The 15,663-nt window shown below is 47.0% G+C and overlaps 1 protein-coding gene across 1 annotated transcript in view; it reads right to left on the bottom strand.

The window, feature by feature from the left end:
• Positions 1-4,995: 4,995 nt before the first annotated feature.
• LOC138419655 (zinc finger protein 805-like) overlaps positions 4,996-15,663 on the bottom strand; it is a 45,899-nt gene continuing 35,231 nt past the window's right edge. The window contains exons 7-8 of the mRNA XM_069552499.1: positions 13,662-13,757; positions 4,996-8,734 (exon numbers count right to left, since the gene is read on the bottom strand). Coding sequence (XP_069408600.1) covers positions 7,389-8,734; positions 13,662-13,757 — 1,442 coding nt within the window. The 3' untranslated portion in view covers positions 4,996-7,388. The remainder of the gene's footprint in view (positions 8,735-13,661; positions 13,758-15,663) is intronic.

The following is a 15,663-nucleotide window of genomic DNA, read 5'->3' as shown; positions in this document are numbered from 1 at the left end:
AAGCCGCCGGAAACGTCCCTTCCCGGATTGTGATTGGCCCAGGGGTGAAGGCGGAAGTGCCGGTGGCATCGGCTTCTGTGCAACATACTTAACTCCCAGCCCGTGCCCGAGCGCGTGCGCCTTTTCTCTTCTCGTTGGCGATGGCCCCTCGGCACCAGGCGGAGAGACTAGAAGATAACTTAGCTTCACTTTTCCTAATACAGGGCGCGGCTCCCTCTTAAAGGAGAGTGCCCAAATTGCCACAGGCCTGGGGGCAGTGCCCCGCCTTCTCTGATCACTGCAGGACTTAGGGCTCCATCCAGACGCAGGGCATGAGCTTGGACTAGTGCTGAGTTCACAAGCTATGGATAACTCTTAAAGAGATGCGAATGCCAGACCAGCTTACCTGCCTCCTGCAAAATCTGTATGCAGGTCAAGAAGCAACAATGGACATGGACCAACAGACTGGTTCAAAATCGTTTCCAGCAGTCACGTATGGGTTTAAGAGTTGGACCATAAAAAGGGCTGAGCGCTGAACAACTGATGCTTTTGAGCTGTGGTGTTGGAGGACTCTTGAGAGTCCCTTGGACTGCAAGTGGATCAAACCAGTGAATCCTATAGCAAATCAATCCTGAATATTCATTGGAAGGACTGATGCTGAGGCTGAAGCTCCAATACCCTGGCCATCTGAAGCAAAGAGCCGTCTCATTAGAAAAGACCCTGATGCTGTGAAAGATTGAAGGCAGGAGAAGGGCATGACAGAGGATGAGATGGTTGGGTGGCATCACCGACTTGATGGACCGGTTTGAGTAAGCTCCGGGAGATGGTGAATGACAGGGAAGCCTGGGGTGCTGCAGTCCATGGGGTCCCAAAGAGTTGGACACGACTGACTGAACGTTACTACTGTCATTAGTATTAACATGGGGCTTCCCTGGTGAATAGGACAGTACAGAATCTACTTGCAGTGCAGAAGACCCAGGTTCGATCCCTGGATTGGGAAGATCTCCTGGAGAAGGGCGCTTCCCTGTTAGCTCAGATGGTAATGAATCTGCCTGCAATGCGGGTCTGAGACACAGGTTCGATCCCTGAGTCAGAAAGATCCCCTGGAGAAGGGAATGGCAACCCACCCCAGATCCTTGCCTGGAGAGTTCCATGGACAGAGGCGCCTGGCCAGCTGCAGTCCGTGGGATTGCAGACACAATGCTTTCACATACAAGGCTGTGAAAAGGCTAAGCCATGGATACCTCTTTGCAAGAATGTTGGCATTATTTATGAAAACATGATTCCTTGACTTGGCAAGTAGCCTCTCAGGACTTCCCTGGTGGCTCAGATGGTAAAGTGTCTGCCTACAATGTGGGAGACCTGGGTTCGATCCCTGGGTTGGGAAGATCCTCTAGAGAACGAAATGGCAACCTACCCCAGTACTCTTGCCTGGAAAATCCTAAGGACGGAGGAGCCTGGTAGTCTACAATCCATGGGGTCGCAAAGAGCAACTAGACTTTCAAACGTTTCAAACTCTCAGGTACTGATTAAATGCTTTACATAAAAAGCATTCATTTGTATGTACTATTTTGCATAGTCCTTTTTTTCTATCCATATTTAGTTATCTCTTAAAGAGCAGATAGACTTCTTAAACTACAGGTAGGCACGATGCCCAGAGTTGCATTATTACAAGTAAGAGTCTGATCTTGGGAACATCAGGACTAAGTGCCCTCAGGTCCAAGTGGAGTGGAGTTGATGGTTTCACGTCTATGACATGATGACATGTCATCAAGTTCCCAGTAACCTGGGCCTCCTTCTTGCCCTCCTGTCCTCTTCTTCTGGCAGACTTGGGTACAAATATGTGATGATGAGATGGCCTGGCTGGAAGCTCAGAGGCTTTTCAGGTCATGAGGACCTGTCCTCATCAAGACATCATTGCCATCAACCCACCTTCTGAACCTACAGCACCCGAGGGAGCACTAAGTCCTGGGGAGGTTTGAGACTGAGAGCCACTGAGGAGATTCCCAGAACGGTGCACAAATGCAAGAACAATTAAGACACGCACCCACAACCACTTCCGCATGTATCATCCGGCCACAACCCATTCACATGGTCCCAGGGTTAACTGTTAAGGAAAGCTGGGACACGCTGACCACCCAGGCAGCCAAAAAGAGACAATGGGGTTTGTTAGCCATCTAGTCAGTTTATGTCGCAATCCATCAGTTTGGTTACCAGACATATTATTTCTCCTATGCATTCCACACAGTCATCCTTTTATTATTCCAAGAACTCAAAACTCTATCTAATTACTGAGCCTGTTAGAATTTCTAGGATGTGTTGTTCTTGTACCATGTTCAAATACTGTTCCTTAATACCAGGAAACTATTAACACAAAATAAATCACCTCCAGTCACATACAACATAGTGGGTCCAGGACATAGTGGAAGGATATACTGAAAATGTTTCTCAAAAAGAGAATGAAGTAGTAGATAACTAACCCACACATAACACAACACTGTAAAGCAACTGTACTCCAATGAACTACATTTAAGGCCAGAGGAAAATGAGCCCAGGTGAAAGGCCTGCAGTGACCGAGGACCGAAGATGCAAGGAAAGGGCACCTGTGAATAAATGCAGTTAATTCATTATCTATGCAAAACATGAACAATATCTTGTTGAGAACAATGGAATTACCATGTGATCCTCAATAATATCCACTACATCGTGCAAAAGATTAAGATATTAACTTATACTTTGTTGTGTTAAAGACATGAATATAATTTTTAAACTTAAACACTAATAAAACAGAAGTATATACATTACCAACTAAAAGTGAAGTTTAGAATGTAAATAATCTACAGAAATTTTTAAAAAAATGCCTAAGACACAGACCTGAAAAGCACAATAGGAAGATGCATTTTAAATCAAATATGCCAGCTATCACATGAAATGGATATGTAATAAATGTTTGAATTGGTTGTCAGTAGTTTTTAGTAGGCTGAAAACTATCCAGCAATATTCAGTTTATAAGTCACAGTTTTGAAGATATGTTACAGAGATAAAGCAAATAAAAATTTGGAAAATAAATACATTAGAGTTAGCACAAAATAAATATATATAAAACTGACAATACACAGGACCATAAAAAGATAAATCTAATTTGCATAGGATGAACTAAAACAGAGAATGAAATAAAACAGGACACAGATTAGTAACAGAAGTCTGAATGAAAACATCTAAAGATGTGCTTAAAATTGTTACAGAATAACCTATGCCTGAAGGAAGCAAAGATCATCAAAATGTGCTTTTTGAAAATAATCACATCCTCAATGCCAACTGGATAGGGCTTTTATAAGCAGTATAAAGGGCAGAATTCCAACAGGCCAGGAGAAACGGACACCATCTGGCCTTATCTTGAGAATATGGGCTTGCACTAGTCACCTGCCTTCTCTGCACCTGAGTTTTCTAATCATTAAATTGAAGAGGGTCTCTATGGTCCTTTAAAGTGTTCAAGTCCTATTATTCAAAGCATAATTTTGCTGGTTTTAAATCATTGTAAGATATTCAACTTGAAACTTTGCCTTACAATGTATCAAAGCTAATGACATCCCTACATATTCTCATGAAGTGAAGTTAATGAATTCCATTAAATGGAATCTCCAGGCCAAAATGGTTTCACCAGAGAATTCTACCAAATATTTAGAGAAGAAAAAAAACCAACTCTCAAAATCTCAACCAGGCTGGGAGGGGAAAAGGGAGAAACACTCAAAGTTCATTTTAGGAAGCTAGCATTATTCAGACAGCAGTGCCAAAAAAAAAAAAAAAAAGGCCAATATGCTCGATTTTATGCATAAAATTTCTCGACAAAATACTGGCAAAAGAAGTGTGTGTGTGTGTGTGTGTGTGTGTGTGTGTGTGTGTTCCATAAACTACAGGGTTTACTGCAGAAATGCAAGGCAGGGTCAACATTCAAATCCAGTCAGACAATCCATCATATAAACAGGCTACAGAAGAAAAGTCATATGATCACATCAGCTGAAAGAGAAAAGGTATTTGACAAAATTCAACACCAATTCATAATGAAAGCTCTTTGCAAATTAGGAGTGAAACCTACCAAACTTGGTTTTAAAACATCTGTTTAAAAACCCATACTGTCATCTTATTTAATGGTCAAGCAACTGAATGCTTTCCCCTTAACATTAAGAATAAGACATGGGTATCCTCTTTCATAATTTCTATTCAACATTGTACTGGAAATTCTAGCTAGCAGAATAAAGAAAGAAAAAGGAAATAAAAGGGATATACCTAAGGAAGAAGAAATAAGATGTTCAATATTCACAGGTAAGTGTTATTCACTCAGTTGTGTCCAACTCTTTGTGACCCCAGGGATTGTAGCCCACCAAGTTCCTCTCTCCATGGATTTCCCAAGCAAGAACACTGGAGTGGGTTGCCACTTTCTTGCTCCAGGGATCTTCCCAACCCAGTGATTGAACCTGGGCCCCCTGCATTGCAGGCAAGTTCTTTACCATCTGAGCTGAGCTGCAGATAGGTAACTTATTGCTTATGAAGAAAATCCTGAGGAATCTGCCAACAAACAAACTTGCTAGAACTAATAAATTAGTCCAGCAAGGGCATAGGATACAAAGTCAACATATAAACATTAATTATATTTCTCAATAACAGTAATGACAATGATAAAACTGAAGTTAAAAACTCAATAAAAACCTAACAAATATGCTCAGGATCTGTAAGCTGAAAATTATAAAACACTTATAAAATAAATCAGAGATCCAAATAAATGAAGAGACATACCATGTTCATGGAGTGGAAGACTCAACATAATAAAGATGCCAAATCTCACCAAAAATGATCCATAGATTAATGGAATTTCTATAAAAATCCCACAAGATGTTTTTAATATATAGACCAGCACATGTTAAAACTTACACAGAAAACCAAAGGAAAAATTGACATGGGAAACTAAATCAATTTTAAAAACTATAAAGAAAAAAAAAACTATAAAGAAGATGGAAGTACTTTACCCAGTTTTAAGGTTTAATGATAGCTACAGTATTCAACATAATGTATTGGCAGAGGTTTAAATACACAGATCAGTAGGATAACATAAAGAACTCAGAAACAGTCCAAAAATTAGTATGCCCAATAGATTTTTTTCCCACTAAGTTCAGTTCAATAGAGGCAGGACAGTCTTTTCAACTATTCAAACAGTGCCAGAACAACTGAACATCCTTAGGCAACAAAACCACAACCTAAACTGCACACGGTTAATACAAAAAGTAACTCAATATGTATCAGGGACTTAAGAACCTAGAGCTTGCTGAAGACTTCTTAGACAAGACATGAAAAGGATAAAGAGTGGCCTTCACAATAATGCCAGAGTGTGCCTGGAAAATCCCATGGATGGAGGAGCCTGGTGGGCCGCAGTCCACGGGGTCGCTAAGAGTCAGATGTGATTGAGCGACTTCACTTTCACTTTCATGCATTGGAGAAGGAAATGGCAACCCAGTGTTCTTGCCTGGAGAATCCCAGGGACGGGGGAGCCTCGTGGGCTGCCGTCTATGGGGTCGCACAGAGTCGGACACGACTGAAGCGACTTAGCAGCAGCACAACAGAAACGACATGGCCTACAATGGCCATACAAAGCTAGGCGTGTAGTCATTTGAAAAGCCCTGAGAAGGGTTCAGAGTGAATACATGATTATTTTTATGTCTTTCTGTACAGTATATTTCTTAACGTGAGATAATAATACTATCACATGTTGCTTAAAAAAATAAAAGGAAGGAATCTCAAAATACCCTGACAAATGATATTAGTCATTAGTCCTTACACTGGGACTAAGCCAACGGCGACACTGTGGAACTCACCTGTACCTGTACTGACACAAGCTCATTTCAATCGGTAAAATTCTAGTCACTCTACTTGACAGTGAATCTTCACACAATCTTTTGTAAGATTAAAAATGAGATTCCTTCTCTGAACGTATTGCTATCATTTAGCTTAATTTAGCTGTGTGTTTTGTTCTGTTGCGGCTGCAATTCAACCTCTAGAAAACCACTGACGTGTTCGTGAAGCCTCTCTAAGGAAGAATCAGAGGGAAGAAGTGGGATCCATCCGGGAAGGGTGCACAGTCATACTGTCCTCCTCACCCGACAGACAAATAGAGAAACAGATTAAGTATGAGTGCCAGCTGGTTAAAGACACATGACACATTATGTTTCAAAAGTATCAATCATTTCAGTAAAATGGGCTCATTCATACATACATTTTTATCCCCTTAAATATGAAAGTGCATTGTTAAGTCAAGGCTTCATATTCCTCATGAAGACACAGGCTACTCAAGGGTAGAGACAAGGCTGTAGAACAAAGGTGTTGTGTGTCAGCTGCTCAGTCATGTCCGACTCTTTGCAACGCCATGGACTGTAGCCCGCTAGGCCTCTCTGTCCGTGAAATTCTCTGGGCAAGAATACTGCAGTGGGTTGCCAGTTCCTGCTCCAGAGGATCTTCCCGACCCAGGGATCGAACCTGGGTCTCCTGCATTGTAGGTGGATGCTTTACTGTCTGAGCTACTAGGGAAGCAAAGGTGACTTTCAGTAAAGCTTTTCAGATGCACCCTCAACTGTTTAACTCTCCTGACAGTGGACAGCAGCACACGTGTATACGAGATAAAAGGAACGAGGTCCTCTGATCTCTGCAACAACACTCCTCTTACCTCAGATAAACTAAGGGATGACAAACTGCCACAGGCCCGTCATGGAAATCTGAAAGCTGTGTTTGCATTTCTTCTTCTCTTCCATGTCTCTTCCTCTTTTGTTTAAATATCCCTGAGATAATTTTGCAGTGTAAACTGAGGAGGAAGACGTGCCTGAAGGCTTTGCTAAGTGCACAGTAAAGACTGGCTCACTCTCCCACGTGAATTTTCAGATATAGAATTAAGTTTCTAGGCTGACTCCATTTCTAACATGATTCTTTAGATGACAACTGATATCCTGCAAACAGGTCTTCTCACAGGGAAGAAAAATGAAGGGATTTCTCTTTGGTATGAATAATCAGATTCTGAGTAAGGTATTTCCTTGGCAAGATTTCCCTCAGGGGTTACAGGAGAAGGCAATGGCACCTCACTCCAGTACTCTTGCCTGGAAAATCCCAAGGATGGAGGAGCCTGGTAGGCTGCAGTCCATGGGGTCGCTAAGAGTCGGGCCGACTTAGCCACTTCACTTTCACTTTTCACTTTCATGCATTGGAGAAGGAAATGGCAACCCACTCCAGCTTTCTTGCCTGGAGAATCCCAGGGACAGAAGAGCCTAGTGGGCTGCTGTCTATGGGGTCGCACAGAGTCGGACACAACTGAAGCGACTTAGCATTAGCAGCAGGGGTTACACGCAGAAGTCTTTCCCCAGAAAGAGTTCTTAGAGGTTCAACTCTAAACGTGGAACGACATAAGTGTGCAGCGTCGCCCCCCCATCTGTCACAGAGACAGGCCTTCCCTCAGTATGAACCCTTTGATGCTGAGTGAGGGAGGAGCTGCGACTGAAGGCCTTTCCACACTCACTGCACTCACACGGCTTCTCTCCAGTGTGGATGACGGCGTGTCGGACGAGGCTTGAGCTCCACCAGAAGGCCTTCCCACACTCCACGCACTTGTAGGGCTTCTCTCCGCCGTGAATCCGCTGGTGGCTGCTGAGGTACGATCTGCGGCTGAAGGCTTTCCCACAGTCCGTGCACTTGTACGGCTTCTCTTCACTGTGGATGGTGAAGTGTCGGTTAAGGCTTGACCTACTGCTAAAGGCCTTCCCACATTCTTTGCACTCATAGGGTTTCTCGCCAGTGTGGGCCCTTTTATGCAAGATGAAAGTGGAGCAGTAGATGAAGGCCCTTCCACACTCGGTGCACACATAGGGCTTCTCCCCGGTGTGGACCCGCTGGTGCTCCTTGAGGTACGACTTGCGGTAGAAGGCCTTCCCGCACTCGAGGCACTTGTAGGGCTTCTCCCCGGTGTGGATGACGGAGTGCTTCATGAGCCTAGTGCTGTCACAGAAGCCCATCCCACATTCACTGCACTCATAGGGCTTCTCCCTGGTGTGGATCAGCTGGTGCGTCGTGAGCTGTGACCTGCGGTGGAAGGCTTTCCCACACTCGCTGCACTCATAGGGCTTCTCCCCGGTGTGGATCCACTGGTGTGCTGTGAGCTGCGACCTGCGGTGGAAGGCCTTCCCACACTCGCTGCACTCGTAGGGCCTCTGCCTGGTGGGGATCAGGTGGTGCCGGAGGAGGTGTGCGCTCTTGCTGAAGGCTCTCCCATACTCTGTGCATCCATAGGGCTTCACTCCAGAGTGAAGCTGCTCGTCTCGAACAAGGAAGCCATGTGTGTTGAAAGCTTTCCCACATTCCCCACACTTACAGGGAAAGTTCCCTTCATGAGTCAGGGGTCCTTGCACCAGCCCACGTGCCTTCTGTTCATAGAGAAAGTCTCCTGGAGGGACTCGCTGCTGTGCAGTCCTCGAGGGCAGACAGTCATCTGTCCCTAAACCATGATGATCAGGGTTCACTTTCCCAGGGAGTTCCTTCCCCTGGGGGCCTGTCCCTGGTCTCACGGGACCTTCCTGCATCTCCAATGGCCCATCCCCATCCTTGGTTTGCTCCAGCTGGGAGTGCCCTGAGGCCCGCTGAGTCGGTCGTTTCTGGGGCGAGACTTCCTCAGATGAGGCTGGGGGGGGAGGGGCAGGCTGTGGGGCCTCAGGTTTTGTGTTGTCACCTGGAGAGAAGATAATACACAAAAAGGCTCTTAAGTGATGGCAGTGTAGAAGAAACTAAATCACCATGTCAGCGAGAATAAGATGAAGACAGTGGCCGTCTTACCAGCCTGCTGTCTTTTCAGGTCTCTGAAACTCAGATTTGCAATTTCTTTCTTTCTACTGTTTGAATTCTTGAAAATTTTAAAGGGAAGGTATGTCCCCAGGGGGAGAGTATGGACAGGGGACAGAATGTCTGGAGACAAGGAGGGCAGACAGAGGGATGCTGACACTGCGTGTGGTGAGTCTGCTGCAAACCACAACACCTCATGGTGCTATGCGCAGGGAAGCCAGCGAAGGGGTACCTAGTGCTGCCCAGATGGGAGACAGGAATGGGCTGCGGAGGCTTCCTGGTAAGGGCAGACCTATGGATGCGGTAGAAGCTGCAATATAGAGAAAATTAGGAGGTTCTTTCAGCCTTGGGAAAGAGAACGAACAAACGCATAGAGTCTTCCAGAACCAGGGAGCTGCCCTGCATGAGAACACGAGGTTGGAGAGAGGAGGGTTCCTGAGATGGGATCAGCGTCCTTACGAGAAGAGAGATGAGACAGCTTGCTCCTTTTCTCTGCCACATGAGGACAGAACGAGAAAGCTGCCATCTGCACACAGAGGAGCGGGCCCTCCTCAGCCGGGATCTGCCAGTACCTTGACCCAGGTCTTCCCAGACTCCTGAACTGACAGACACAAAAGCCTGCTGCTTGAGCTGCCTGGGCTGTGGCTTTCTTGTTGCAGCAGCCCACGCTGAGACAGGAGGGCATGAGCAAGGTTCTCATACTGGAGTCTAGGGATGGTCAGTGCATTATGTTCAAAAAGAAGCGAATGAGCAGAGAAATAATTTCATTCCTACATCAATTAGCCAAGGTCATTCATGAATCAGTGATGACAACGAGCCCATAGAACGATGAAGTGAAACCTGTACCTGGGCTCCACCGAACAGAAGTTAGAGGTCATGTGAGTATTATGGTCTCTGACCACAAACACCTAGGCCTGAATTCCAAAAGAACTCAATGTTAGCTTTACGGCATCTGGCAAGGTACTCAAATGTCACAGGCCTTCACTTTCCTCTTTTGAAAATTAAAGCTAAAGCGAGAACTTGTCTTGCAGGACTGCTGTGAAGATGAAATGACACACTGCCTATGCCGTGCCCAGTAGAGGGCCAGACACAGGGCAAAAACGTCAATCAACCAGATTTAACTTTTCATTATGGATTAGTCCAATATGTGCACCGGGACCTAACCAGGAAGCATGCAAATTGAAATGGACTGGAATGGGTGAAGTTAACCCAGATGACCATCATTATCTACTACTGCGGGCAGGAATCCCTCAGAAGAAATGGAGTAGACATGGTCAACAAGAGTCCAAAATGCAGTACTTGGATGCAATCTCAAAAATGACAGAATGATCTCTGTTCGTCTCCAAGGCAAATCATTCAATATCACAGTTATCCAAGTCTATGCCACAACCAGTAACACTGAAGAAGCTGAAGTTGAACGGTTCTATGAAGACCTACAAGACCTTTTAGAACTGACACGCAAAACAGATGTCCTTTCATTATAGGGGTCTGAAATGCAAAAGTAGGAAGTTAAGAAACACCTGCAGCAACAGGCAAATTTGGCCTTGGAATGCGGAATGAGGCAGGGCAAAGACTAATAGAGTTTTGCCAAAAAAATGCACTGGTCATAGCAAACACCCTCTTCCAACAACACAAGAGAAGACTCTACACATGGACATAACCAGATGGCCAACACTGAAATCAGATTGATTATATTCTATGCAGCCAAAGATGGAGAAGCTCTATACAGTCAACAAAAACAAGACTGGGAGCTGACTGTGGCTCAGATCATGAACTCCTTATTACCAAATTCAGACTCAAATTGAAGAAAGTAGGGAAAACCGCTAGACCATTCAGGTATGACCTAAATCAAATCCCTTATGATTATACAGTGGAAGTGAGAAATAGATTTAAGGGCCTAGATCTGATAGATAGAGTGCCTGATGAACTATGGAATGAGGTTCGTGACACTGTACAGGAGACAGGGATCAAGACCATCCCCACGGAAAAGAAATGCAAAAAAGCAAAATGGCTGTCTGGGGAGGCCTAACAAATAGCTGTGAAAAGAAAAGAGGCGAAAAGCAAAGGAGAAAAGGAAAGATATAAGCATCTGAATGCAGAGGTCCAAAGAATAGGAAGAAGAGATAAGAAAGCCTTCTTCAGCGATCAATGCAAAGAAATAGAGGAAAACAACAGAATGGGAAAGACTAGAGATCTCTTCAAGAAAATTAGAGATACCACGGGAACATTTCATGCAACGATGGGCTCGATAAAGGACAGAAATGGTATGGACCTAACAGAAGCAGAAGATATTAAGAAGAGGTGGCAAGAATACACGGAAGAACTGTACAAAAAAGATCTTCAAGACCCAGATAATCACGATGATGTGATCACTAATCTAGAGCCAGACATCTTGGAATGTGAAGTCAAGTGGGCCTTAGAAAGCATCACTACGAACAAAGCTTGTGGAGGTGATGGAATTCCAGTGGAGCTGTTTCAAATCCTGAAAGATGATGCTGTCAAAGCGCTGCACTCAATATGCCAGCAAATTTGGAAAACTCAGCAGTGGCCACAGCACTGGAAAAGGTCAGTTTTCATTCCAATCCCAAAGAAAGGCAATACCAAAGAATGCTCAAACTACCTCAAAATTGCACTCATCTCACATGCTAGTAAAGTAATGCTCAAAATTCTCCAAGCCAGGCTTCAGCAATACATGAACCGTGAACTTCCTGATGTTCAAGCTGGTTTTAGAAAAGACAGAGGAACCAGAGATCAAATTGCCAACATCCGCTGGATCATCAAAAAGCAAGAGAGTTCCAGAAAAACCTCTATTTCTGCTTTATTGACTATGTCAAAGCCTTTGACTGTGTGGATCACAATAAACTGTGGAAAATTCTGAGATGGGAATACCAGACCACCTAACCTGCCTCTTGAGAAGTCTGTATGCAGGTCAGGAAGCAACAGTTAGAACTGGACATGGAACAACAGACTGGTTCCAAATAGGAAAAGGAGTATGTCAAGGCTGTATATCATCACCCTGCTTATTTCACTTCTATGCAGAGTACATCATGAGAAACGCTGGACTGGAAGAAACACAAGCTGGAATCAAGATTGCTGGGAGAAATGTCAATAACCTCAGATATGCAGATGACACCACCCTATGGCAGAAAGTGAAGAGGAGCTAAAAAGCCTCTTGATGAAAGTGAAAGAGGAGAGTGAAAAAGTTGGCTTAAAGGTCAACATTCAGAAAAAAGTTGAAGGTGTGAGACCACGAATGTGTGGGTTAACCTTGGAGAGTTATTTAGGAACAAAAAGATGACCCTGCACGCAGGGCAGCAATGGGGACTCAGGCAGAGAACAGACGTGTGGAAACGGGGAGGGAGAGGGCGAGAGCAGTACTGAACACAGACATCGCCGTGTGGAAAAGAGCGGCCAGTGGGCGGCGAGCATGGAAGCGACACACAGGACACTCAGTGACAGGGGAGGGGCGAGGATGAAGCAGCGCAAGGGCCAGGCTCTGTTTGTGACATGAAGATGGGCTGAGACCTCGGGGGCTGGGGAGAGGCTGTGGGGGTCAGTGTGCGAGACAGGACAGACAAAGGGGCACAGAGCAGAGACAGGGAGACCAGCCAGGAGCGTGCAGGCACCACCGAGGCAGAAGCCGAGAGCTGCACTGAGAGTGTGGGCGCGGGTCTCGTGCAGCTGCTGGAGGTGACGCACTGGAGACGTGCGTGCGGAATGGGCAGGGCTTGGTGCCTCCTGGATGGAGGCGCTGGTGGAGCCGGGGGTGCCGAGGAGCCGTCTGAGGTGCGCCGGCCTCCTGACCTGCACGCGAGGCAGGAGGAATGGGCAAGGTCCGAGCTCTCTCTCGGGCGTGTTGAGTGTGAGGGGCCTTGAGGTTTAGGCAAAGAGGACAGAAGACGAGCAAGGGGGTCCATCTGTCCGCTCGGTGCGGGGAGTGACGGTGGTGGAGAAGGTGAGAACAGCTCCCGCTGCCCAGGAGGAACCGTGAGACACTGCCCTGACGCGCAAGCACTAGTCCCATGACACCAACAGCTCACGTCTGCTGAGCCACTCTACAGTCAGGCCCAGTGAGGAGCAAGTTCACACACGATCTATTACATTCTCTAACCACCCAATGAGGCAGAAACCAGGACAACTGTAATTTTCCAGGACCGGACAGTGTAACCAACCACGCTCACCAAACCACGTCCTTCCTCTCCGTGGACACACTCAGCCTCTCTTCCCAGCCCCGGGTACCAGATGACAAGGCCAAGTCTTGAGTCAGTGGAATGTGAGGGAAAACACCGTGTTGGGAGCGGCTGTGACACTTTCCCTTCTTCTGTCTCCCCTCCGCCAGCTGGAGGACGCCAGGAACCCTGGCGGGCCCACACGAACGACAGGAGGCAGCCGGGTCCCTGAAAAGCTGCCTGCTCACACATCCCCACGGACCCACGTGGTCCTTGGCTCAAGAAGAACACTTTTCCATACATTGTGCCATAGAGATTCGGGAATATGCCTGTTCAAGCAGCTAGGTTTACCTTGGCCAAACTCACATACAAAGACCACGGAACATCCTTGGACCACAAGGCTGTGTGTGTGCTGTGTTACACCTAGTCTTTAAGCCCAAGCTCATGGAGCCGAGAGCCTGAACTTACCTGACACACCCCACGCCTCCCAGCAGCGTCACAGGGTAGGGCAAGCATGGGTTCAAAGGCTGCAGGGATCCCCCGCGCCCAGAGCAGCCACGACAGGAACATTCTCACATAGCAGACGGGCCACAGCCCCCGTGAGGTATGCATGTTGCTGTGACCCCCTGGCCAGCTCTGGGTACTCACCCGAGCAGGAACCGGGGGTGGGCCCTCTCCTCGATGTCTGTGACTCAGGGCCGGGCTCCGCTGGGGAGATCAGCTCTGGCTCAGGCAAAGGACATCCTGCTCACAGAGAAAAAAAGAGAATGTGGGGAATATGTGGGAGGAAGAAAGAAGCCTCTCAATCGAGACCAGGACTGCAGGGTTTGGAAGAGACCCCAACATGTGGCTGCTCCCCTCCAGGCAAACAGAACCCTGCGCCTGGGAAACATGTGAGAACACCACCCTCACTCCCCAAAGACGGCAGATGTGACTGCCAGCTGCACGGACAGGACCCCTCCCTGATCTCCATCCCCAGAACCCCGCACCGCTCAGACTATTTCCTGAAGACTTTACCTAATTCAGTGGAGTCAGGGTCCTCTGCTACCTCCCTGAACACCAGGAACACCCAGGGTGTCCTGTTACCAGCACAGAACAGGTCAGACAAAGTCTGTGGGGAAAGGTCCAAGCACCAGTGGACTTAAATGCTCCCCAGGCGCTGGCGGCTAACCTGGCAGGCTATGGAGCCTGGTCTCCATCGCCCCACAGACAGCAGCTAAGGCCCACACGTGACCCACGTCAGCTGCTCCTGCCCTCGGGAAGCATCTTGCGATGTCTGTGAGGAGACTGGCCTGACCAAGGATGTGGAGAAACAGACACCTGAGTTGGCACCCCCCGCCTGGGAGCCAGCATCACCTCTGAGCTTCTTGGACAACATGATACATTTCCTTCGGGGCACAGACTGCTTGAAGCTGGTCTGCCACGTGCAGCCAAACACACATCAACAAATGAGGGGTCAGGGACGCAGATAAGTCGCTGGCAGAGGTACCGGGACCCACACAGGAAGTGCAGCTGCGGACCCTAAAGCAGAGCCAGGACTCAGCAGATGCTCGTCCCATCTGCTTATGTGCTCAGGGACAGGGCAATGCAAGTTAAGGAGCCTGCCTTTGGCTGTCAGGAGCCACGCCCCCTAGGACCTCAGGGCCTTTGCATGCGCTGCCCTGCCAGCTGGCAGGCTGTTTTTTCCCAGTTTGCTCCAGCTAGCTTGCTATTCATTCTTTGGGTCTCAGCTCAAATGTCACTTCCTGAGAAGATTTCACTGCACTGAGGCTTCTGAGTCTAGGAGCTTCATCTGCCATGTCGCCATGGCATTTCTTTAACCCTAAAGGTAAGTCAAAAGTCATGTTTAGTGGACTTCCTATTTCCAGTCATGCCTGTAAGGAGCTTCCAAATCTGCAATCCATCTTAACAACAAGCGGAAAGCTGAACAGACAGAAAAACTGAGTCATCCTGGGTCAATAACAGAAGCGAGGGAACAGCGTAGACTTCTGTCCCCAAGACTGGAGACAGAGGGCATACAGTGAGTCACGTGAGCAGCAGCTGCCACGGGGAGCAGCGCCAGGTGAGGAAACCTGAATTATAATTGAAGGGCTGCTGCAGGTTCAGAGCAGACCGCTCTGAGAGCAAAAGAAGGCAAGTGGGACTCAGTAACAGGCAGGCCCGAGAGTCATCTCCACGTCACGTGCAGCTGTCAGGAAGAACTTATGAGCCGTGCTAAAAGTCAAAGGACATGATCTGAAGAGGCAGTGCAAGCACCGGAACCTGACAGGCCAGGGGTACTGCAATCACCAGATCGGGGATTTTAAATGGCAACGATTAATACGCCAAGGGCTTTAATGAACAAAGCAGACAGCATCCAGAAACAGATGGGCAATGTAAGCAGACAGAAGGAAATCCTAGTTAAGAAGTGAAAAGAAATGCTACAAATCAAACACCACTGATGAATGGCCTTTGATGAACTCATTAGCAGACTGGACGTGAGAATGGATGCTACCCAGCCTCAAGACTTACAATAAAACTACAGTAATGCAGACAGTGTGAAACTGGTGAAAGATAAATGGGATGGCACTGAAAGCTCAGAAACGGACTCACATGATACACTCAACTGATTGCTGACAAAGATGCAAAAGCAACACGACAGAGCAAAGCT

The sequence above is a fragment of the Ovis canadensis genome, chromosome 14, assembly GCF_042477335.2.
Source record: "Ovis canadensis isolate MfBH-ARS-UI-01 breed Bighorn chromosome 14, ARS-UI_OviCan_v2, whole genome shotgun sequence".
NCBI lineage: Eukaryota > Metazoa > Chordata > Mammalia > Artiodactyla > Bovidae > Ovis > Ovis canadensis.
This window is presented reverse-complemented; position numbering and strand designations above follow the sequence as displayed.